The sequence below is a fragment of the Parasteatoda tepidariorum genome, chromosome 3, assembly GCF_982258835.1.
Source record: "Parasteatoda tepidariorum strain Cologne lab strain chromosome 3, Ptep-v5.0, whole genome shotgun sequence".
NCBI classification, from domain to species: Eukaryota; Metazoa; Arthropoda; class Arachnida; order Araneae; family Theridiidae; genus Parasteatoda; species Parasteatoda tepidariorum.
This window is the reverse complement of record NC_141757.1, coordinates 26,083,623-26,111,039: the sequence shown is the minus strand read 5'-3', so window position 1 is coordinate 26,111,039 and position 27,417 is coordinate 26,083,623. Positions and strand designations below refer to the sequence as shown.

General features: G+C 30.9%; 1 protein-coding gene across 6 annotated transcripts in view; it reads left to right on the top strand.

The window, feature by feature from the left end:
• LOC107449387 (semaphorin-1A) overlaps positions 1–27,417 on the top strand; it is a 609,005-nt gene that overhangs the window by 565,895 nt on the left and 15,693 nt on the right. For 4 of the 6 annotated variants that reach the window (XM_087158985.1, XM_087158983.1, XM_087158984.1 and 1 more), the window contains 7 exons: positions 960–1,107; positions 3,119–3,240; positions 3,948–4,030; positions 5,179–5,401; positions 12,415–12,489; positions 16,647–16,711; positions 27,109–27,138. In XM_087158985.1, the coding sequence (XP_087015111.1) occupies positions 960–1,107; positions 3,119–3,240; positions 3,948–4,030; positions 5,179–5,401; positions 12,415–12,489; positions 16,647–16,711; positions 27,109–27,138 (746 nt within the window). The remainder of the gene's footprint in view (positions 1–959; positions 1,108–3,118; positions 3,241–3,947; positions 4,031–5,178; positions 5,402–12,414; positions 12,490–16,646; positions 16,712–27,108; positions 27,139–27,417) is intronic. The other 2 variants (XM_087158986.1, XM_087158987.1) reach the window with 1 other exon arrangement.

Here is a 27,417-nt window from a genome sequence, read left to right as displayed (position 1 = left end):
CCTCCAATTATTTTTCATAAACAAATTTAAATTGTAATGAAACATTTAACTCAATATCAAACTCTTCTGTCTATAATATAAACATTTTTAAACCTTAGATATTTTCGAATATGTTACGTCATTATCATACGAACATTAATCATACTATTTTAAAAGTCTTACCTATACCAACTTGATTTTAAGATCTTCTTTTACCTAATTCGGTAGTACAGGTTTCACAATCTCGAAAAATCGCAGTGATCTTTATTTTTATTTCATTATTTCGCTCATTCGTTCACCTTTAGTTGTTTCTTTAAAAACTTAGTTATTTACAGCATTTAATTTTGATTTACATCATTTAAATTTATAACAATATAATCCCTGTCGATTATTATGGAGGTATGTAATAAAATCTGCAATTCTAACTACCTAATTTATCATAAATTTTTTAAGAAAGAAAAAGACTAGTAGTATATGGCAACCAAATGTAGAATTATAATGCTTATTTCTAACTACATTATATATTTTTAGTGTAGTATATCTTAATCTTCTTCTTTTGGGACATTACAGCCCGCTATGGGCCTTAGCTTGCCTGCTCAATGTTATTACAACATTTCTGTAGTTAACAAGAGATTTTCAATTCGAAATTTTCATCATGGTTAGATCTTTTGTTGCGTTATCTATTTCTGGGGCTTCCTGTGGGTTTCGTAGTTCTTTCAAAGTTTTGTAAAAACCTTATTTTCGTTCATTCCTTCTATATGCCCTAGACATGACAATTGGTTCAATTTAACTATTTCTTAATACAGAATCATAATAATATTATTTAAATATATTTTTACTTACATAATTGCAATGAAAAATTTGTTTCAAGGCATACATACTTAAGATATCTTTGTTCTTTTTTTTTAAATCATTGTAAATTAGGATTATAAACTACCATATATAAACTTCAAAAGATAATTGAAGTCATTCACTTTCAGAAATAGTATTAGTGGTTCAGCTGTCTGTGCTTTCCGTTTAGAAGACATTCTTAAAACTTTCGATGGTGCCTTCAAAGGACACGAAGATGTGAACTTCAACTGGCTTCCCGTCCAGAACTCTAAAGTTCCAGAGCCTAGGCCAGGACAGGTAAGCAATTAAGATATTAACTGATAATAAATGAAGTTTCCATAGTTCCTCCAAATAAAGTTTCACAACCTTACATCTGAAGTAAAAAAAATTCCAGATTTTAGGTACTACTTAGAGTTTGAACTTTAATTTTGTAAGAATAAAAAGTTTTTAAAATTTTTTTTCAAGATTTAAAAAGTAACGATAACACTTAATTGTTTGGTTTCATGAAAATATGCTAACATTCTAAATTATTCTTCCATTTCTAGAATCTTCATTACGATGGAAAAATTTCGCCAGAGTGGCGATATTTTTTAAGCATTTGGCAATGTTTTTCGAAGCTCTGTCATCGAAGAAAATATTAAAAAAATCCACAGTTTAAGCGCCTTACTATTAAAGCAAAGCGATGGTTTTAAACTATCTATATGATCTTGTCTTTAAGAATTATATGGGCTTTAGAACAGAGAAATAAATTCAATATTTAAAAAGTTATTAAAGTTTTTTAAAAATCGCCAATTTGGCGAAATGTTTCCACCTAGAGGAACATTTTTAAAATCACTACCTTATTCTCAGTTTTTGCAAATTTTTATGAGCTTACTTAATGCAGCATTGCAGGCAATTTTTAAATATTAAAAAAATTGGACCACAAAAACTTTTTATTTTTACAAAATGTGGCTTTTCTCCATATTAACTTGACCAAGCAGTCATGAGTAATTATTGCAAATTCACAGCAGTTCTTAAAATGCATATTATTAGCAAAAAAGAATCATTTCATATCACGGAGGAGCTTTCAAAAAATACTTAATCTTAACAATATTTTACGAATCTCTTTTGCAAAGGGAAAAAAGCTATCAAATACCTTACTTTTGAGACAAAACTAACTATAAATTTACTTTATATGTGCCCTCTTTTCGTAAAGAATTATCTGGGCTTTCAAGCGGAGAAAAACTTTTTAAAAATCTCCGATTTTGCGAAATTTTTCCATTCGGCTGAAAAATATCAAACCCAATGAATAGTTCTCAATTTTTTCGATTTTTTATGAGCCTATCATATAAGGCTGCGTTAGAGTAATTTTTTAAATATTAAAAAGTTAGATCATAAACGCTTCTGATTTTCATAAAACTGTGGCTTTTCTTTATGTTGACGTTTTCGCCAATTTCTGAATTATCAAAGAGGGTATTGGGTAAAGATGAGCTAAACTTCACCTAACAGTCTTGAATAACTGTTGTTAACTCACAGCAGTTACATAAATAGTATGTTAATCGCTACAAATCGCATTACGTGTGACTACAGAGCTTTCGAAAAACAGCTTTTTTCCCAATTTAATCCTAAATCCTGAAAATTCTTTATAGCAGTATGTTATTAATAGTATAAAATTTGAGCTTACCGAGCGAATTTAAGTTCCTCAAACTGTAGCCTCTTTATTTTCTTTGGAAGAAAAACTTCAATGAGCAATTTTAAACTTCTAAATTTGTTAAAAATAAAAGGTTATCTTTAAGCACAGATGCCAACTTGCTCCAGACAGCGAATAAATATTATCGAATGGTAGTCTTTTAATGTATGATTCTTGATTTAGTAAATTCGATTTATAGTGTTTTTACTCACCACTACTTCTACATAATTTTAAAGCTTATGTGATGTGTCACTTTTTTCGGTTTAGTCATGCTGGGCCTTTTTAATAGTTGCCAAAATTAGTTGAAAATCTGCAAATTTTAGTTTGTAGTTCTCTACCCCTCTTTTTTAAATACTTTGTCAAACCCGGAGCAGTTAGCATCTCTGTTTAAGTTGTAATCACATCAGACAGAATGACTCACTATTAAAATGCTTAAAAATATTGTTTTTATAAACGTAATTAACAAAGCAACCACACAGTTGCAGTAGACAAATTTTCTAGAACTTGCAAACTTATTGTCAATTAGTTATTGCGTTAAATTTGACGATTCAAATACGGTTAAATGCATTTGCTATATGTTTATATATCAAATATATTTTAAATAATGCGCTGTTTTAACGGTTTTCATTTCTTGTTTAGTGTGTGAATGATTCCAGAACACTTCCCGAACAGACAGTTAATTTCATCAAGGAACATAATCTTATGGACCAGTCAGTTCCAGCATTTTGGGGAAAACCAATTGTTATCTACACTGGTTTCAAGTAAGTTATAATTACACTTCTTATTTTTAACTTCTTATATTGGTTTTGTTTTATATTGAAAAAACAATTAAATCAGTCTAAATTCGTCATCTTTAATCAATTATCTTTAATAAATTTAATCATTTTCAATGTCTACGGGATAAAAAAGAATGTAATATTACGTGATTAGATCTTTTCTTGCGTTATTTAGCTATCTGTTTCCGGAGCTTCCTCTGTATCGCGTAATTCGTTGGTTCCCAATTCAAAACTTTTGTAAAACCTTTATTTTGGTTCATTCATTATATATGGCCTAGATATACCAAGCTTCTCGATTTTAAGAATTGAATCATGTTTTTTTCTTCTTTAAATGAACATTCAATGCCACTTTTCTAATCCTCCGTTTCAAATTGCTTATTTGAATTGGTCCAAAAATTCTTTTTAACTATTTCTTAATGCAGAATCATAATGATATTATTATATATTTTTTTACTTATATAATTGCAATGAAAAGTTTGTTTCAATTCGTACACAATTATAGATTTCTTTGTTCTTTTTCGAAATCATAGTAAATTAAGATTATACAATATTTGGCCATAATATATGAGAAACTGTGCACTTATAATTCTCAGTTGAAAAAAAAATTTCATGTAAAATAAATTAAATTTGTAATATAGCACCAGTTATGCTTCCTTAAATGTATAAAATTAAAATTCTGATTCTTTTTACAGGTTCCGATACACTCACATAGCTGTCGATCCGCAAATAGAAACTTCTAATGGAGAAAAGTTTGACGTTTTGTTTATTGGTACTGGTAAGTACAAGATGCTGAATCAGTGAAATAAGTGAAGTGCTTAGATCAGAAATAATTTACGATGATTACCGCAACTAATCGAATTTTATCGGAGAATTTAATGAGTTGCCCTTAAATTACTGATTCGTTGAGATTATTCATGTAAGGTGTATAAGTACGGTCACAAAAATAAATCCTGATAATATTTATTCTAACTATCTGAATTTTACGTACTCAGAAGGAACTGAGATTTAACGATTATTCTAATCAAGTTGTGCAGTGAATAATTTAATTTATGAAACCTTACTCAAAATTTACTTACCCTAAATAAGCATTTTTTTTCCAACTGATCTGGATTTCTAGTTTTTTAAATATGTTGAATCTGGAAAATCTGACTCCAAAAGTTAGTTTTACAGTGTTTAAATAAAGGTCGTGTTTAAGCACTTAAATGGCATGTTAATAATGAATTCTACGTTTTTTTCCACCCTATCTCTGAAACTGATTTTGCCAATCAAAATAGATTTGTACCTATTTATAAAACTCATCAGAAAAGGATCCCATTCAAAAAGTAATTATTTTTTTGTTCTCAAATCGATCAAGTTCTTAGGTTTAATATAAAGCTATTACAATGTGCCATCTTCTCAGTAAAGACATTACTTTAGCTAGTAAAAACGTTAATTTGATACAGCATACTCAGTAAAGACAGTACTTTGTATTTTAACTAGTAAAGATATTAATTTCTTACTTTATTTCCAGCAAGGATGTTACTTCAGTACTATTTCTTAACACCGAAATACTTTATTTTAATTCTTAATGCATTTCCAAGTTTGTCTTTTTTTCTGTAGCATTATGTTCGCTGCATTTAACTACGAATTCAAATTAAATTCGTTTAACTGTAAACTCTTGACGTAAATATGATTTCCAATCACTTTAAGTTAGGCAAAACTAGATCCGTTCATATTGTTTGCTAACTAGTAGATTTTACGAACAATCGAATTTAAACAGTTGGCTGAAATCTTAACTGAACAATTTACTAATTGTAATTCACATTCAACTCTAGTTAACTAATCTACACGTGATTTACATAAAATTGAGTATCATCTACTATTGTTAATCAAGGAGTTTGAGATTGCTAACAACTTATTTTCCTTTTTGTTTCCATTTTGTAGATAACGGCAAGGTGATTAAGGCTCTAAATGCAGAAAGTCATAAGAGTGCCCACCAAGTTACTCCTATTATCGTGGAGGAGGTGCTGGTGTTCCCCCAAAGAGTGCCCATAACGAATCTTTTGGTATACCATACCATTAATGAAGCAAAATTATTAGTCGTCTCGCAGGACGAGATTCTTACCATGCCTCTTCATAGTTGTTCTAAACATGCGCGAACATGCAGGTAAGTTGGTAAACAATTCTAAAATATGAATTTTCTATTTTTAAAATTATCGTCTTTTTAGTTATTATTGCAGCTAAATAATTTGAAACCAGTGAAAATAAAGGGCGAAACAATCTTTTATTATTTTCTCTTAACACGTTGAGTGCCGCACGCGTTTACAGTAAAATTTCCTTCAGGCCACGAGTACCGCTATACGAAGCGTATTCTGCTAAGTACTCCCACCGATATTTTAATAATGCGAGTCTCTGGTGGTCACAAGAATAATATCTCGCTTCGTTTGTTTCCATGGTATCATGTCTGTTTATTTGTGTTCGTTGCTTCGCATCTGTTTCTCATCTCACCACTTTACACGATCAGTTTGAATCTTTGTCGAGTAAAGTGGAGTATAACTTAAAATCTTTACCCTAATTCGTTGAAATTCCGAGAAGAAAAATGGAAAACTTAATGAGTCAAATAGTGAACAAGAAAGCTTTTACAGGACTCACAATAATTTTCTTAATAAATCATTTTTGTGTGTGTGTGTATTACTTTTATAATAATTCATTAGTTTTGTTACTTCCTGTGAAATATCTTTTCAAATACATACGAATATCCTTCGCAAGTAGTTAAATAAGCATCACCGCGGCTCGATCAGGAGCTTTGCTGTCACCCGAATATTTGTGAAGCGGCCCGATCAGAAACTTTGCTGTCACCCGAATATAGGTGAGCGGCCGGATCAGAAACTTTGCTCTCACCCGAATATGGGTGACGCGGCCCGATCAGAAACACTTTGCTGTCACCCGAATATGGGTGACGTGACCCGATCAGAAACTTTGCTGTCACCCGAATATGGGTGAGTGGCCCGATCAGAAACTTTGCTGTCACCCGAATATGGGTGAGCGGCCCGATCAGAAACTTTGCTGTCACCCGAATATGGGTGACGCGGCCCGATCAGAAACTTTGCTGTCACCCGAATATGGGTGAGTGGCCCGATCAGAAACTTTGCTGTCACCCGAATATGGGTGACGCGGCCCGATCAGAAACTTTGCTCTCACCCGAATATGGGTGAGTGGCCCGATCAGAAACTTTGCTGTCACCCGAATATGGGTGAGCGGCCCGATCAGAAACTTTGCTGTCACCCGAATATGGGTGACGCGGCCCGATCAGAAACTTTGCTGTCACCCGAATATGGGTGAGTGGCCCGATCAGAAACTTTGCTGTCACCCGAATATGGGTGAGCGGCCCGATCAGAAACTTTGCTATCTCCCGAATATTGTGACGCAGCGTGATCAGAAACTTTGCTGTCACCCGAATATGGGTGACGCGGCAGTCGACGTGTTAAAGGCTATTATTGTTTGAATGCTTTGTCTGTTGTCATATGTAATAGTGCTTTTTTGAGAACAATATGCTTTTTTAATAGCAGCTGTGAGTTAACAACAACAGTTATTCATGAACGTTTTGTCAAATTTAACCTATCTTTAGCCAGTGCTATGCTAATTCCGAAAATGGCACAATACATCAATATGAAAAAAAACTATAAATTTGTGAAACTAAGAAACATTTGTGTTAGATTTTTTTCAATATTTAAAAAGTTACTCAAACACTGCATTATCTAGGCTCATAAAACTTTCTTTATAATTTGAGGATTATTCATTGATTTTAATAAGTTTCCTCTAGATGTTAAAGTCTCGCTAAATTGGCAACTTTTTGAAAAAGTTTAATAACTTCTTAAAATATGTTAGCTATTTGCATGTTCTAAAGCCAAAATAATTATTTACGGCAAGGTGGTATTTTAAGTTTAAAATTATAGTTTTGTCTCTTGTGTAAGGTATTTAAACTGTGGCTTTTTATTTTGCTTGGTCTAAGAGTTATTAAAAATATGGTTAAAAGAAATACTTGGGCGTAACCTACTGTTTTTTTTTTCTAACGGCTGAAAGCTATTAAATTGACCGAGTGTTTTAAGTGCTATTATTCTGTTAAAAAAACTAACAATTTAAAATTTTGCGATAAACCACACACCATCTCTCTTTTCTTGATTGAAAATTACGAACACTCGTCGAAGCAAATTTTTATACGTAGCAATAAAATCGATAATTTTCTCATCTAATTCAGTTCTGGCGCCGACAACAGTTCCAACAAACTAGCAATTATTCGTCCTCATAATTAAAAACTGATTGAGGAGCGATATATTTTTAGGAAAATTCTTCTTCAAAAATTTAATCTCAACTTCTCAGCGTTCTTCATTCCTTTTACGCTATCGGCAAGTCTAATCAAAGACGAAGCAGCGTAAAGTCATCTAAATCGACTTTCTCGATTTCCTAAGCAAATTAAAAGTCAAATTCCTGATTCGTTTCCCCCATCCCCTCAGAATTATCCCTTCTATCCCTTTTCCAAACGATTTCCTAGCACAACAACAGCCAGCAGCCTCGGCGACACCCGAACAGAAAAGCGATTGTCGGAATCGGTTTCGGACAGCGGCTGAATCGATTAATGACCCGATTAATCGATGGGACACGTGGCGAAAAGAGAGGGATTTCCCCTCCCTTTTCCGAAGAGAATCGAAGCAGAAGTTTCTGGAATAGGGGGGAAAAGGGAAGAATTTTCTGCCGAGAGGGAAAATTTTCCGATAACTCTTTGGTTTTTCTCGTGATTAATTGGAAGAAGTCCGGCTGCTTTACTATTGATCCTGACACGCTACGATGCAAGCTGGATTCCGTGTGGATTTGGCTGAACTTCATGAGCAAAATGTGCAAATGATTTAAAGAAAAGTTCGCACTATCTCTGGAAGTAATGTGTCAGAATCACAAATTCAAGTTAGTAATTAACATTAATTTCATTCTGTTAATTTCGACTCACAGAATCTGTCAGCCTCTAAGGCGCTTTGTCTTCATTCGGTAAATAGTGCCCATGCCCACGAGGTGCCCGGACGATTATTTTCCCTTTTTTCCCCTCATTTTCAAACTAAGTTTACTACATCGTAAATTACAATATCTTATTTACCTTACAAAACCTTTATTTTTGCCAGATATTTACATTGGAAATATTTATGGTCTTAAATAAAATTTACTTACTACTACGCACTTTCGTAAGTTCAAATACTGAATTTTGTTGAACTTTATGAATTACATGATTCCGTCAAAATTTTCCCTAAAGGATATGCCTTCCCAAGCAAAATTTTAAACGTTTACGTTTAGTTAAACGTTTCAAACTCAGTCATTTTTTAAATAAATACCTGTTTCATATTTATTTATAAAATTAGGTCATCGAAGTCAAACATCATTTGTAGTGGTCAGTGAGGGGATGGGTGACCACTTTGATCAGCCTGCGAAGAGCTTGAGGGTGCATGGCCCTCATTAGCCTGTTCTACTGTAAAGGGCTCGACTTCACACGTTGGTCATTAGGCAGCCAAAGTGTGGGGGCCAGCCCCTTTGCAGTGGCTCAAAATTGTGATGGCATCTCTTGGGATCATCTTTAGAGATGTTTCCAAGAAAATCGCTAATAACCCTCTGTGCAGCTTTAGTTCGACGTACATGCAGTATTATTACTACAATTAGATGAAGATGTTTTTTTTTGTTGAAGTTAATTCCATAGAGTTCATCTATAGTTTTATATGGTGATATTATTCGTATACATATTATTTCCAATATAGTGTTTATACAGTATTCCCTGTTAGCTACTAATGTGAGGACCTTGTTTTAATTTAATATTTTTACTAAACAATGAAATGAGTAAATCCTTACGACTGAGGATTTTTCTTCAATTCTAACTTATTTTAAAGCTTTAATTGAAGACAATAAGTATTAAGGACTGCGGTGTGCTGCAATGTATTAAATTACGTGTATCCCGAATAATAGAACTTCAGCTTGACGTTACATAATGTATTTGTTATATTAAATAAGCAAAGACTTATGCACCATGACGAATTCATTCACTTTACTTTTCTGAATGATAAAAAATTCATTGATTATTTTCATTGGTCTCTTTTACTTATTGCTAATTTTTAGCACTGGTAACAATCTCAACATTTTTAGAATAAATGACTATCAACATTGACGAGATTTTGTAGCTAGCTAAGACCAAAGACTGAAGCGTCAAACTAATGATCAAAATTAAAATTAGAGTTGCGAAAAGTCAGTAGTAATTGCGACTAGATTGCTAACTAATGGCACTGGTAACAAGATCATTATTTTAAAAATAAATGAATATCAACATTGTCAAGATTTTGTAGCTAGATAAGACCGAAAACTTAGTCTTCAAACTAATGATCAAGAGGAAAATTAGAGTTGCTGAAAGTCAGTAGTGATAACTACTGGATTGCTAATCAATCGCACTGGTAACAATCTCAACATTTTTAGAATAAATTGATGTCAACATTGACGAGATAATGTAGCTAGCTAAGACCAAAGACTCAAGCGTTAAACTAATGATCAAAATTTAAATTAGAGTTGCGAAAAATCAGTTTTTAATGACTAATAGATTGCTAACTTGTGGCACTGCTAACAATATCATTATTTTAAAAATAAATGAATGTCAACATTGACGAGATATTGTAGCTAAGCAAGAACTCAAGCGTCAAACTAATGATCAAAATTGAAATTAGAGTTGCGAAAAGTCAGTAGTAATTACGACTAGATTGCTAACTAATAGCACTGGTAACAAGATCATTATTTTAAAAATAAATTAATATCAGCATTGTCAAGATTTTGTAGCTAGATAAGACCGAAAACTTAGTCTTCAAACTAATGATCAAGAGGAAAATTAGAGTTGCTGAAAGTCAGTAGTGATAACTACTGGATTGCTAATCAATCGCACTGGTAACAATCTCAACATTTTTAGAATAAATTGATGTCAACATTGACGAGATAATGTAGCTAGCTAAGACCAAAGACTCAAGCGTCAAACTAATGATCAAAATTTAAATTAGAGTTGCGAAAAATCAGTTTTTAATGACTAATAGATTGCTAACTTGTGGCACTGCTAACAATATCATTATTTTAAAAATAAATGAATATCAACATTGACGAGATATTGTAACTAGATAAAACCAAAGACTTAGTCTTCAAACTAATGATCAAGAGGAAAGTTAGAGTTGCTGAAAGTCAGTAGTAATAACTACTGAATTGCTAATTAATCGCACTGGCAACAATATCAACATTTTTAATTGCTGATGTCTAAATTTATCATTATTATAGTCGATTGTATGGGTCAAATGCGTGGAAACTAATAAGTTTTTTCAGAGTATAATTTTTTAGCACAAAATTTATTTTCACATTAATCATCACATAAATTACTTGCAAATTAAGCTCTCTGATTTACTGCAACTCGGTAAGCACGGCTGCTCGACTGCAGGCGTTCTGATTGGCTTGGTAACTGCGTAAATGTGCCAATTCCTTTTATTGCGTATTTATTCCTACATTTATCACGGACATTCTAGATTGCAGCTATCACTGGGGGATCAACTGGGGGACATTCGGTCGCCATTCCCGAACATTTATCACCGGGAATCGCTCCCATCTCTACGTTAGGCTTCCGACCTTATCATACCCTCATTAATCCAATTAACGTAATGAGTGAATTGGGAAAATCCAATTGAGGTCATTACAGCTTGCCTTAAGACCACCGCTAATGAAGCCAAGAGGATAAGAGATACACACATGCATGTTGCGAATGTACCACACAGCTACGATCGTAGCAGGAAAAAAAGATCGCAAAAAAACTACCGTTGCCTACTGCTTTTGTTTATCGGCTTAACTGTTATTTGATCGATGGCTATAATTCCCTGGAATGATCTGGAATTCGTGATAATTTCGGAAAATGTGCAGTTTGTGAGCATCTCTTTGCGTGGTAAACATCAGGAATGTTATTTGCTTCGTAATCTGGTAAATGTGTCCCCCAGTACCAACATTTTGGTTGAAAAAAATTGAGTAAATGTTAGATAATTGCATATTTGAATGTAGCAAATTTTAATCAGTTCGAAGGTTGTTGTTATTTGAAGTTGTGTTACATAAAGCGTATTGCTTTTCGTGTATTTTTTTTTTTTTTAAAAAAATAAAATCTATAATTTTGAAAACAACCAGAATTTTTATTAAAACCTTTGTCATATGAATGAAAAACTATCAAATGAAAGATTTAAATATCGTATATTTTGGTTTTTTTAAATACCAGAATTATGCTGTTTTTTTGTTTTTGTTTTTTTTTACTAGAAATATCACTGCTATAGAGTACGATAATTTAGTCGGAGCTTTTTCCTCCGGGTTATGCCTATAATACATTTTTGTAAACAACAAGAATTTTCAATATACATCAAGAATTTTCGTTAAAACCTTTGTCATCTGAATGAAAAACTATCAAATGGAAGGTTTAAGTACCTTACAGATCTACGGTATTTAACGGATAACCGTATAAATATACGGTACCGTAATATTATACCGTATATATATATATATATATATGTAATACAAAAAGTAAATACTTTTGTATTACATGTCCGGAGTCTTGTCCACTCCCCCTCCTATGCAGGAGTGGGGACGTGAGCTGTTAGCAATACCAGCCAACATTTAAATAAACCTGTGTAGAACGTCTGATGGCTTATGACTGCAATTTTTCAAGCTAAATACAACACTGATAACAGGGTTGGAGCCCTGTTATTACATATATATATATATATATATATATATATATATATATATATATATATATATATATATATATATAAAATATATATATATATATATATATATATATATATATATATATATATATATATATATATATATATATACGGTATTTTTTTTTAAGAAATGAAATCTGTAATTTTTGAAACAACAAGAATTTTCCTTAAAACCTTTGTCATATGAATGAAAAACTATCAAAAGAAAGATTTAAATACCCTATATTTTTGTTTTTTAAAAACCAGTTTTTTTTTTGTTTTTTTTTTTGTTACAAGAAATGTCACTGCTATAGAGTACGGTAATTTTACCAGTATCTATTCCTCCATGTAGATATAATAATAATGCATTATTTTTTTCTTTCAGTACATGCGTAGGTCTTCGCGATCCTTATTGTGCCTGGGACATCCATCAGAGAGTTTGCACAAGCTCTAAACAAAGGTAATTTGGCTTACTGTTACTTTCCTAAGCCGATATTTTGATTATCGATGTATTTAATAATCGTATTATAGAATTTTGATTATATTTTTAAAAAAGAAGTTTAATCAAAGAGTTGTTCAGTCTTTGGCTTACTGTTACTTTCCTAAGCCGATATTTTGATTATCGATGTATTTAATAATCGTATTATAGAATTTTGATTATATTTTTCAAAAAGAAGTTTAATCAAAGAGTTGTTCAGTCTTTGGCTTACTGTTACTTTCCTAAGCCGATATTTTGATTATCGATGTATTTAATAATCGTATTATAGAATTTTGATTATATTTTTAAAAAAGAAGTTTAATCAAAGAGTTGTTCAGTCTTTGGCTTACTGTTACTTTCCTAAGCCGATATTTTGATTATCGATGTATTTAATAATCGTATTATAGAATTTTGATTATATTTTTCAAAAAGAAGTTTAATCAAAGAGTTGTTCAGTCTTTGGCTTACTGTTACTTTCCTAAGCCGATATTTTGATTATCGATGTATTTAATAATCGTATTATAGAATTTTGATTATATTTTTAAAAAAGAAGTTTAATCAAAGAGTTGTTCAGTCTTTGGCTTACTGTTACTTTCCTAAGCCGATATTTTGATTATCGATGTATTTAATAATCGTATTATAGAATTTTGATTATATTTTTCAAAAAGAAGTTTAATCAAAGAGTTGTTCAGTCTTTGGCTTACTGTTACTTTCCTAAGCCGATATTTTGATTATCGATGTATTTAATAATCGTATTATAGAATTTTGATTATATTTTTAAAAAAGAAGTTAATCGAAGTTTAATCGAGTTTTTCATTTGAAATGCAAACAAAAAGGGAAAGGGATTTTACAGCTTTCTCTAAAAGTTAAGTTGCTGCTGAAAATCAATTCAAGGTCATTTCCCCCATAAAATGTGTCAACAAGTTTGAAGTGTTCTGAAATATTTTAGGAAAGAGGGAAAGTGGATCTCAAAGAAAAGTTCGTTAAATAGAAAATTTACTTCGCTATTTGGAAGTTATTTTACGAAGAAATTCCAAAATGTTCTTGTTTCCTCGAAAAAAGTTACAAAATGGAGAAATTCGCAAAGTTCGTTAAATAGAATAATTACGTATATATTACATTTACAGAATATTCTCTTTATAGCTTATTTAGGGATTACTTCCCTAAATAAGTTCGAAGTAAAATCTAAGAAGAGTTTATACAATAGTTAAATAATTACACCGTATCGAATATCTTTCTCCTTAGGTATCTAATGGTGGTTAAAAAAATTTAAAAAAAAAAAAAAAAAAAACACTATCTTCGAGCAACAGCAACCCCAGAGAATCGAAAACTGATATCAACGAATTTCAACCAAATTCATCTTCTTGAAATCTTTTACGAGCAATCACGATCTTCATTTTTACATCTAGTAAAGTTTTTTTTCTCCCCTTCTCCATCAATGTTTTGTTTCCTAAAAACTATTATAGGTTTTAGATTTGTCTATTTAAGGAGTTCTTCGAAATATTCATCGATGAAACGTTCTTCTGTGCAATTATTGACAAAACGAGGTTTTAATTTAAGCTCATCTTCGTCCAGCAATTAATCATAGTCGATGTATATTTAATGCTGTTCTAAAATGATAAATCGTCTGCAATATTACGTTTTTCTTTTTTAATCTTAATATTTTTTAAAGGTCTTAAACATAAAAATCGACGTAGATTGTCTTGTAGGAAAATGGTTCGTAATTCTAGCCAATAATCTGATGAAAGTTCTAAAAAAAAAATTTTTCAACATTCCTTGAATTTATTGAATGAAATTGTCATTGTTAGAACTTTTCTATGAAATATTTATCAGCTATACTTATAATAAAATCGTCTGCCATATATCTGTTATATAAATAAAATATTTATATTCTTCATCAGTTTTCATCCTTCTTAAAAAGTTAAAATAGTGGTAGTAAATTTACGTTATTACTAATAAGAATTCTTTTTTTATGGTACCGTTTTAGCAATAAAACGTCTGTAAGCTTCATAAAAAAATTTTTATTTAAGAAAATATAAATAAATAATTAAAATACCTTAATTATAATCAGTAGTGAAGGTCACGATTGTATTAAAATACTGAAGCTTGTTTCGTTTCGTCACCGATTTAGAAAATTTTAATATTTGTTAGAACCGTTGAAATTCTATATCATAAAACTTAAATAATTGAACACCTAAACAGAGCAACTTAGTGATAAAATAAAGCTAATATGGAACAAAATATTAAAAAATTGAAATATGAAAGAATAAAACATTAAGCCATGAAAAGTTTACTAAATACAAGTAATGAATGTTACCTGGTTAAAAACTTCATTCGCTTAAAAATATATAATTAGGAAACAACAGTCCAAATGTTTCAAGCGTTCAAAAACCGATGCCCATTTTCAAGACTTGGCAGACGTGAATGAGAAAAAACAAAAGTTTATTGAAATATAAATCGAAAAGGTTACCAACGAAAAATGAAAAAAAAAACTAAGAAACTAAAACAGAAAAATCACAGTAGCCGAGAGAAAAAAAAAATGATAATCAGTACAAAAACCACAGAGGCCGAGAAAGGCAAATCAGTATATAATGACACGCGTTATAGAGATGTGTTAAGGAACTATGTCGTTAACAAGGCAATCAGCATTCATATGAATAATCTGGTTTCTTATAATCAGAATAATCAACATTTATGTGAATAAAGTATTTAATCAAATAGTGTTTGAACGCGTGAAACATTTCGACTGTTATTTCTTAATTACACTGGTGGACAAAATTAAGAGATGGAAAGCATTTTCGCACATTTATTCGCACATGCAAGATACCCGCACACCGCTCCATGTGTTTGACAATGGTTCCGTGAATGCCCAGAGGTACAGGCAGGAGGTCCTAGAACCCTATGCGTCTTTTCAGGGGCGCTGTTGGCCCTGAGTTCATTTTTATGGACGACAATGCGCAACCACATAGGGCTCTCATGATTGATGAGTATCTGGAAAGCGAGGATATTCAACGAATGGATTGGCCAACCAAATCCCTGACCTGAATCCTATTGAACATGCTTGGGATGCTCTTGGGAGAGCTATTGCGATGCGCTAACCTCCCCCCAGAACCATTCTGGAGTTAAAAATTGCTCTGGTGGAAGAATGGGAGGGTCTTCCACGAGTCCTCCTTAACTCCCTTATTAACAGCATGCATACTCGTTGTGCATGCTGTCTGTCTGTCAGGGGTGACCATACACCATACTAGAGGCAACACACACTGTACAAGCCTCACTTTTATTGTCATCTTTTATCCTTAAGTTCAGACTACATTGGATTTATTGGCAATAGGTCTTGCCAGTGAATGGCACTTTCATTTTTGTTTTGCATACTTTATTATCGTGGAATAAGCTATATCCATACCAAATTTCATTTATTTATATTCAGTATTTTTTGAGATATTTGGGAAAATGTCTTCCATCTCTTAATTTTGTCCACCAGTTATATTTGGCATACATATATATAGCACATATTTTGGGGCAGTGGCACTTGACCTTAAAAAACATTGAGATAGAGTATACCGGGCAAATGTATACCGGTCTCTGACACTTAACTAGACCTAGCATATATTTCGGACATTTACCAAAACGACTATGTCATTGTCAACATTAACCAGTGGAAGTCAACAACGTCCAATTTCGGTCATTCACAGTAACATATATAACCTCTGTCTAACTTGTATAGCGAAAAAATATTACTTTTTAACAAGAGATACCTAAATTTTATTCAAGGTAATTAAATGAAATCAATCGTACAAAATGCTAACATAAAGTTACATCTGTCAAAAAAACAACAATGAAAAGATACAATAAAATGCAGCAAAATATATAAACATTGTATAAAACTTTCCTCGCGAACGATTCTACCAAACTTCCAGACAGATAGGGACATATTTCATCCAAGTACAATAAAAATAGTTAATAGGGCAGAGAAGTATAGTATACAAGAAAAATTGTAGTTAAGTTAAACATCAATAAAAGTGATATCTTATTTTTGCCTTTAAGAGAATAAATTCTTAGACACAGTTATAATGTCAGTTTTGTAATGCATTCCCCATCTTATTGTCTGTCCCGAAATGATAGATTTATTTTTCTTCCAGGATTTGGAAAAATGATAAATTCGTTCAAAATGTCGCTCAAGGATGGGATACCCGTTGCCCTGAAGGTGAGTTACTCGTTGCTATGGTTACCTAGATATCTCTTCTCCCTATTTCTTTTCCCTACTCGGACGCGTATTGATAAAATATTTTTCGATAGGGCTTCACCTTATCCAATAAAAACGAAATTTAAATGGATTTTGTTTCACATCCTCATCTTTTAACATTGTTATATACTTTGGATGCTATGCGAAATTCTCTAGTAGCAGCTTAGAATGAGTTGTAAAGAAATGTTTAGGCTATTTCTAAATTATTTTACATCTTAATATACCAGATTTATTTTATAGAATGTAATATTGAACTATAAAAGGAAATAATTGGAAAAAAAAATCATATTTATTTCTAAAAATAGATGCCTTGCTATACAATAAGCTTTAAATTCTGAAAATATTACGCACTGACGTTTTAAGTGCTATAATAAAATGTCGTTTCTGAAACTATCTTATATACTTTTAATATTGACTTTAACGTTTGCTTTTTATTTAATATCAGATAAGCTGAATCTAAATCAAGTTTTTATTTCGTTGAATATTGAGAAACAATGTTAACGGGTTTTTTTTATTTTATCAATTTTTGCTTTAAAATGTCTGATTGTATCGAAATATTATTTAACAAAATCTGATGTTTTTATTCAACTAAATAAAGGTCTTATAAAATAAATTTCTTAGTTTCAATATTTTATTTTGAACTAATCGAATGTTGATATTTCGTTAAAAATGCGTTTAATAAAACCTGAGTTTTTTAGACCAATTTTTATTTAAGTAAATATCTCCTTCGTGGAATTCCGACATTTTCTCAGATTTAAATCGATTTTTTTCTCAATTAAATTTAAATTATAGTGTCTGCATATTTAATTTTTGTCGTAGTTAACAAATTTTGTGAATCGATTAATTTTATGACACCCTTAATCTTTAATATTTTTAACTATGGCTCAATTTTAATCAACCTACTTAAAATATTTTTTATTTAACTAAAAAGAAAATAAACGACAGGTTTGTATTGATAAAATAAATAATTAATTTTCACTTTATTTATATTTAAGATTTTTTTCAGATAAGATGTTGGTTTTGTAGCTAACTTAATTAAATTTTTAGTTTCTCCGTCTATTGCTGTTTAATAGATTATTATTTTATTACGATTAACAGAATTTGTCTAATTGTTTAAAAATAAAATTATTTTGAAGCTATTTCTTTTCTAGCTTTAAGCAATATAATGTTAAGCATTGATTAAAACCATAAGTAAATTTTATTTCCGAAAACGTCATAAGAATTTGTTCTATTTTCATTCAGCCAAACTTGGCAGTTTTTCGTAATTTTTTCTCTCTTTGTAGCACGAAATTTAGTGGAATTTTTATGACAAAAATCTTACACAGTAAAATTACCAGTATATCGTGAGTCTTTTGAGTTAATCTAAAAATTATAAAAATTTGGGAAGGGTCACTCTTCTTATTTCACTCTTTAATCAAAAGGAATCAATTTTGGTAATTTTCAAAATAAATTATCATATCATGTATACTAAATACTTTTAATTGAAAAAAAGGAGACAAAATTTAATGTATGTATGAACAAAAATGCCAAACAATAATGTAGATTATTTGTAATTTTTATTTTAGATTGGGGTAATTTTTTAAGTTATACTTAAGGAAAGAAATAACTGTTTAAAATAAATTTTGATATGAAATCTACTCTCAACTAGAAAAACGGAGTGTCAAATTGTTTGGGAAATAAACTGTTGCGACTTGATAATAATAAAGTTTCCATACAAATTTTACTTTAAAAAATTAAGAATTCATCAATATTTAACAATTAGATTTAAAAAAGTTGGCCACATTTTCCGGTATATACTTTTTTCTTAAATATTTTTCCTAAAATATTCCTTTTTTTAAAAACCCATTGGAATTTCTTAGATTCATGAAATTTTCCTTTCTTAAATACCCATTAGAATTTCATAGATACAGGAAATATTTTTTTCGTAAAAATCCATTAGAATTTCATCGATACACGAAAAATTCCTTTCTTAAATACCCATTGGAATTTTATAGATACATTAAATATATTCTCTTCTTAAAAACCCATTGGATTTTCTTAAAAACCCACTGGAATTTCTTAGAAACAGAAAATATTCTTTTCTTAAAAACCCATTATAATTTCTTGGATACGCGAAATATTCCTTCCATTGGAATTTCTTAAATATTTTTAAATATTCCTTTCTTAAATACCCATTGGAGTTTCATAGATAGCTGAAATATTCCTTCTTAAAAGTCCGTTGAAATTTCTTAGATACATGAAATATCCCTTTCTTAAAAATTTACCCTAGTAAATTTTCTGGTATGTACGAATCATCTGTAAGTAAATATTATTAAAAAAATATAAAGTTAAAAATTGAATTAATTTAATATATAATAACAATTACGTGCTTTAAAATCGTACTAAATTTAAATAATATAATATTATAACTTTTATTTATTAAGAAAATAACTGCGCATAAACTATTACAATATTTGAAACTAAGAAACTAAATGCTGCCTTTTAAAATATTACCTTATCGCCAATATAAATCGAAATGTTCATCGAATCGAATCGAAGCAAAAAAGCATCATAAACTTGTTTAAAATTACGTTTTAATTATTAAAAAAAATATGTAATTTCACATTTTTTAAATGTTTATGCCCTGTTAAGCCCACTAATCAAAACAAAAATTACTACATGGTAAAAACATGCATATTTTATCACGTTTAGTGTAGGCATGTTTTATTTATAAACTGCTTGAAAGAAAAAAGAAGGAAAAAAAAAGGACTGGAAACCCTGGCATCCAATATGGCGCCAGAAGGTCCATACCATATCGACCGCGCAGGGAATTCTGGGTAAGAAAACGGAAGTAATATAGCAAAGAAGAAAACTTTTACTTTGGACACATGTTCCTTGAAGTTGGCTTCAGGGCAGAACAGAAGGTTTGCTTCGACATAAGATGGATATTTTATGAGAAATATACTTTGAAGACCGTTACAACTTACCTCTACCACGGGAGAAGAAAATTTCGTTTTCTTTCTAAACGAAAATAGCCTTTCCCAATTTTATGCATTTTCTCTATTTTATGAAAATCGACACTATTCCTCTTTTATACCTTTTTCTATACTTAGCAGTGTGTTTAGAAACGCAAACAGTAAAATCAGTATACACAATTTTAAAGCTGCGTATATATCGAGTAGTCCGCTTAATTTCATGAAATTCGTGAAACGTAAAAGTTTTTAATATATATTTCAATAATTCTTGAAAAAATAAATCTTATGGTTCGATTTATCAGAGGCTACTTACTGTTTTTCATTTTAAATCGGCGTTAAAATTATTTTTCCCTATTTGTATATAAGATACGCAAAGATAGTTTGTATTCGCTAGATTATCATTTATAATAAACTTAAATTTCCAAGACCAAATAACTAGTGTTTTTAAAAGTAAGTTACATACTTTAAATTTACTTTACACGTTTTTCTCTCAGCTATTTAATTTAAATATACAATAAGTATAAATGCTTTATTCATTTTCAGAAAATAATTAAAAATATATAGTGAGATATTTTTAAAATCGTTAATTTTCATGGGTTATATACTTTCTCTAAAAATTGAGGTATTTATATAATTAATTTAAACACTAATTTGAAAAGGAAAACTGAGTAACAAATAAAAGCTCTGAGTCGTGGGTTCGAATCCCACTTCTGGCACCAATTGTCATTGAACAACCAAGCCACCTGAATCCAAACTCACAGAATAACTAATAATTTAATTGAAAATGTGATTGATTGCATTTGATTGAACAGATAATTAAAAAACATTCATTTGTTAAGCCGCATTTAAAATACATCCACCAAAAATTTTCAGTTTTTTCAAACAAAAGCTAGTCTTGTTCTTTTTTAGAAAAGATATTAGCATTTTGCGTTTTTGATATTGGCGATGCAGGTTATCTCGTTTCTTTCGTTATTTATCATGCGTTTTTTTTTTTTAATTTTTTTATATGCCTTGCTAAATCGTATTCTTAAACGCCCTGATGGGTTTTAGTCTTTGATCCTGATGGTGTTGTTATTAATTAACATATCCGTTGAACTCCTTTGACACCTTTTGAGTCTGTGGTCGAAACTTATTCTTGGATATTTAAAAAACCTATTTCTTAAAATTTAGTCACTGTTTAAGATATAGTTTCAGACAACGTTCTACGAACACCCTGTTATATTAGCTGTTGTTTCTAATGCCACTTGCCAATATCAGCAAGCCTGCTTGGTGAAACCAAGCGAATTTTAAGGCAGAGGGTGCGTTTCTTGTTTTTTAGTGGCACCATCTATGACCAAGAATACGACTTCATCCACACCACACTCCTTACAACCCATTTATAGGGTGGACCTAGTTTTGCATTCATTCATTCATTCACAGATCGTAATTTTGACTTGAACCAACCAACGATCAATCTCAAATTCAGTACCCCCAGTGGTTTGATTTCTTATAGGAACACGGAGGACTTTGTGACACGAGGGATTTAACGTGTACCAGTCACCATTTACTACACGGAGGGTCTTCGGCTGATTGGGGTCGAACCCACGACCTCTTGGAAGTGGGAAGATTTGTTGGCCACTCTTTCAGGGGCACCATATTAGGGGGGCCAACGTTGCTCTCACAGTAAAGGCAGATAGTACAGAGAATGAAAGAACATCCATGCCTTGCCCGGGATTCGAACCCAGAACCTTTCTCATGCAAGGGCAGTTCCCTGACCCCTACACAGGTCGGTCAGCTGAACGTTAAAAGTTATACATGAAATTTTCGTGACCTTATTTCGAGAACGTGTCAACATTTTTTTTAATGTTTTCAATATTTTACTATGTGTCCGTATTTTTTACGACAGTGAAAATGTATCGTTGTTTGAAACCACGCGAATCGTTTCAGATTCCATTATATATTATAGTTTTGTTATTTTCATTCCAAAAAGCAAATTTTCATATAAAAAATTTTCTTTTTCCATCGAGTTATTAACTCAATTATACTTAGAATTTTGAATATTATAATACAATATACGCATCTTAATAAATACATAAAACTGATAGATAACTGCTACAGTTATAACTTACAGAAATAAATGTTTTTAAAATATTCCATGCTTTAAATATCTTTTCATCGCATTTCTTATATTTAATATTTAGTTTTTTTTCCTACTTTTTTTTCAATAAAAGGATTCATTAATTCCTTTGAATCCTCGTTAAAATTCCGTAAAATTTTCGAGAAAGGCTTTAAAAAAAAGTGGGAGTATTTTTTTCATTCAATTTCTCCACGAACAAGAAAATACTGCAAGCACAAATTTTTAAAAAAAATGCTATCGATGGTTTTGGAAAAAAATTGCCATTGATCGGGTTGGAAGAAATTTTCTTTTTCAAGTTTAAATGCAAAAAGAAAACAACTTAAAAGAAAAGAGGATCATTTCGAAAGAGAAAAAAAAAATAACAGGAACCAACAGGTTTCTGCGATCCTTGTTGATATGCAGCGTTGAACCGCGTTAAGCATCACCGCGGACTCGTAAAAACGCTTTCCTTTTTCCTCATGAACGTCTTTTATACTCTTTTTCTTTGAGGCCATCTTTTCCGGATTTTTATCCATTTTTTGATGGGGTAAGAGTAGGGAAGAGACAAGGGAATATGAGATTCTTTCCCCTATTTCTCCATCTTTCTAGATTCGTGTTTATGCCTACTTCCCCGAGATTTTTTATACTTCCCTCTAGAGATAAAAATGTGTAGGGAAAAACAAAATTGAATCAAACACAAAAGGGAAGAATGCGTTTTATATTCCTTAAGGAAGGGGGATGAACGGGAAAAAATAAATGGTAATGTGTAAAACTGTATAATATCTCTTGGACAGTGACGGTAAAGACGCCTTAAAAATCGCCTGCTACAGGAGTACATCCCCCGGAAACACTTTATGCAAACATCTTAAATATAAGATGACTCAAATGGCTCAAAACGACTAGAAAATTCTTCAGTGCCGTACATATATTTTTTTTTAAAGAGACAACTATACAGTTCTTTTTCTCGGCAATACATTGTGTTAAATAAAGCATACTCTTAATACGTGGAATTCAAAGTAGACGATAAAAAATTCAAATTTTCCAAGATTCGAATGAAGAAAAGTATTCAGCAGTGCAATTGAAAAATCCACTTAAGGAACAAAAAATTCAAAATTGAGATTTTTATATATATATGGTATGCTATATATCACGTCCAGGTCACCAATGTGGAGAAAGATTTCGACAATGTCAACCCTCATCAATCACAAGGTACCCCAAGACGGACATGAGTTAGCATGTCTTATATACTAGTGAATTGATGTTTAATAAAAATAGTGGTAGTTACGCCACAATGCTCTCCCACCGGAATTCAATCGGAAAATTCGATGAACGGATACCACAAGTTGCCGTATTTGCGAAAGTCTGGGAGAGCTGTATTGAGCTCACTGGATTTTAAGTGTTCTTGTTGTGAGAGCTGTGTTAAGTTCACCGAGTTTTGAGAGTTTGTTATTAGAGCTGTGTTAAGCTGTATTTTGAGCTGTACTTTGTTGCCGCCAATAAGAATGAAAGGGTTTTGTGTAAAAAAGAAAAGGATAATGTAGTTAGATTCACAGTGATATTCTTAAAAAAAATTGAGATTTCTTGGGAGAAATATTCGACTTTTTTTAACCAGACAATATTGGACTTCTTTAGTCAAGTTATTAAATATCGGATATCTTCAGTGGAGGAAGTATTAAGTCTGTGAGTACTTTCGAGGTTACGAAGGTTTTAAATACATTAGGCAATAAGCTGATTGCAGTCATAAAAAAAAATATAAAAAAAGAATAATAATAAAATTTCTTTTTTGGCTGCATAGTAAAACACCAAGAGTAATCAAATAAAAATATGTTAGGAATTTCATAGAATTCAATTATTAGAAATTTATGAACAAGAAACGAAAGCAAGACATAGCCTTTATTTCTTCAAACACTATAAAAACTATAAATGTATGAACTTTAACCCTTTGGCTCTAAATTATTATTAAAAATATTTTTCATACTTTTTTCATTATTCTGATTAATTTAGGTAAAAATGAAAAATATTATATTTAGCATTTAAATAATTTATGGTTATTAAATACAGCATTAAACACCAGTATCTTTTATGTACGTTAAAGTTAAAATCTTCCAAACGCGGTTAACTTCCAAACAATAATTTTTCAATTATGCACAGTTATTTAGAGAGTTATTCATCATTGAAATTTTTTTAATTGACAAAATCAATTATTGATAACTTTTTTGAAAATGAATGAGAAAAAAAATTTCCAACTACTATTTTGGATTTTATATTTTAGTACAAATATAATTCCTACAATTTAACAGATTTTTTTTAAATAATTATTACACTGTTTTTTACAATTAAAAAAATACTGAAATGCAATTTTACTTGTAGTTAGAGTGCCAGGGAAAAAAATATATCTTAGGGGCACTGCTGTCCCCACTGTGTCAAAGGGTTAATAATACTTCATTGAATTCACTAAAATGTCACATATTTATCTACTGATCTCCTCAACTATGTGAATTTATGAGCCTTTTAAATCGATCGTAAAGATAGAGTACATAAAAAATGATAATCATAAGTTTTAAAAAATTAGAAAAAATTGCGCTAAATTAATTTCGTCTTTGATATTATTATTCACAACTAAGAAACCTCACAATGTTTCAAAACAGAATACTACATTTTTTTTTCTTTGTGCAAGCTAATCACTTATTTTAAATTGACTAATAAAATTTGTCTTAAAATTTTAGTACTTCGGAAAGTGGGATGTTTTCTTTTCTTATAATTACTAATTTTTATGCTTTTTAAACTGCTATGCTTAAGTTTTCTCATATACCTATATATTATTTCACAAGCTGCTTTTAGTGCTTATTTATGAAACAAATCATGACAAAATATTTAATTATTTTTAAAATTCATATAATTTTAGATTTTATTGTATAAAGATATGTTCTTTTGTTATGTCTTTAGAAATAATTGATTTATCTAAAATGCATGAATTATCTATAATTGTTCTGTATTTTTGCTTGTTTCTAGTTTGTTCTTGTATGCATTTGCACCCCCTTCATATCAAATCTTAAATATCATATTTTATCAATTTTTTTTAAAAATATATTTTTAAATGTTACGCAGCCTTATACAACCTGTTATTGTTTGTTATGCATGTAGAGTTTTTCAGTTTTTAAAGTTCAAGATATAGTTTAGTTACTAAACATATATTTCCCCTTAACATATTGTTAACATGAATCACACATTTTTGTCAGTAGTGCAAGTGCTCTTAAAATCAAACATTTATTATTTTCGCAAAAAGGGGTTTCTCAAAATTTAACAAAAATTCGCCAAAATAGCTCCGTAGTAAATAATATTAGATTATGAAAACCCCATACATTCAAAATCGAAACAGCATATATTAAGCAAAATGCATAGTCTCAGAAGTGTTGTGAAGGGAGAAATGTGTGAGATGTTCGTTGACTACTAGCAGGATTCGAAACAGGATGCTCTGTTGTTCGGATGTTTTCCAGTGGCGCCATCTATGGCCAAGAATTCGACTTCTGCCACACCATACGTCGCACCCGTTTATAGGGCGGACCCATTCATACATCCATTCATTCATCCACAGATCGTAATTTTGACCTGAATCAAACGATCTCCAATCCAGTACCCCAGAGGTATTGATTTGTTATGGGAACATGGAGGACTTTTTCGACTGGACAGATTTAACGTGCATCAGTCACTTTACTACACGGGGAGTCTTCGGCCGGCGGGGTTCGAACCCACGAACTCTTGGACATGGGCCCAGTGCCCTACCGACCAGGCTGTCCCCCGGCCCGTAGGATACTCTAACCAACATAATTCTACAACCCAGCAAAGAGAGTAAGACATCAGGACATAATTTCCAATTTCAATGGTATAAAGATAAAGTGTTGCAATTGGAAAAATATGACCCCAAAACTTAGTCAAGAGATCGATAATTTTAATTTCCATTTTTGCTTATTTCACTACATCTTAAAAAATTTTAATCGAATGGAAAATTTAAAGCTTCCTAACTCTCCCTGGACTTGGTGGTATTGATATGGTGGTTAGAGCATTCTAATGTGAACCCAGATGTCCTTGGCTTGATTCCTATCGGTAGAAAACGATTGCAACTCTTTGTATCATTCAAATTGGAAATTAGTATGTCATGATGTGTCATTGCGGAGGTTACTATATAACGATCCCTAACTCTCTCTGGACAGGAATGTGCAACGGTGGTGGCTTCTAGCATCATAATACGAACCGAGCGGTCCTTGGTTCGAATCCTGCAGGTGCCTAATGAACAATTCTCTCACACGTTTCTCCCTCCACATCACTTTTGAGACTAAGCATTTTGCTCGAAAATAAGAATATGCTGTTTCAATTTCGAATACATGGGTTTTCTAAATTTCGACTATTATTTGTTTAGGAACTCTTTTGACACGTCTTTGCTCAATTTTGAAATACCCTTTTTTACAGTGTATTTATTCATTTTTTTATCCTACTTATAAACCTAAAAATACTCATATTTAATTAGTATTTAATCTCAAAAACAATAAATTTCATGGCATTACGATATTCATCTATTATTTTCATCATAATTTTTAATAACGGGTACCCTTTTTTAGTTAAAACTTTATACCTTTAATCCTAAGGAATTAAATATCAGTATTATTTTCATCAGGATTCATCATTTTTTTAACATAGTTTTGTTCTCATTGTTATCAACAATAGTTAAGTCAGGTTCCATAATTAAAGGCCAAAATACATCCATTATTGGTAATGATAGAAAAGTCAAATAGAGTTAGTATTTTATAGATATTCTTTGTAATTTTAAGCGTGCATACATCCACTATTATAAACAATGGAAAATACATAAATGATAGTTACAGTATTATACCCAAAGGTATGTATGATTTCGATCGTAATTATGATTCAAAAGTCATAATTATGAAACTAAGCAAACAATTTAATTAGACATTACAGATCGCATGCTGTGGAAACTACCATGAAAAACTACCCTAAAAAATAATTCCGAATAAATTTGATATTACATTTTCAAAATAATGATCCGGAGAAAAAAAATTTAATGAAATTTCAATGATCGGAACCTAAGGAAACTACCCTAACTACCATGAAAAACTACCCTAAAAAATAATTTCAAATAAATTTGATATTACATTTTCAAAATAATGATAAGGAGAAAAAAAAAGTGAGGAAAATTTCAAGCTAAAAACATTTCGTTTTTGAAAAAAGCTCTAATCACCACCTATTTTTTCTCTTAAATAGTAATTGCTCCCTATTTTTTCCGCCTTTTTCAGATCCAAAGCCATCTACATCTGAGATGACGGGTGAGTGTTTAAAAACACAGTTGCCCCTTTCCTTTAACTGTAACTGTACTCATTCACTTACTAACACTCAGGACTTCTAATGTTAATTCTGCATGGTTTATACACTTTACTTTTAAAACCGGTTGACCCTCTAACTTTTAGTTTATGCACTAATCCTTCTTTAGTACTAATTAAGCACTACTTTCCTTATGTGTTCGTTAACCTTGTTAATTTAAATATGCTACTAAGCTTTAAAAAGTTTCTGTGTTAATTTTTCTTTTCTAAAAACATTTTCTTTTG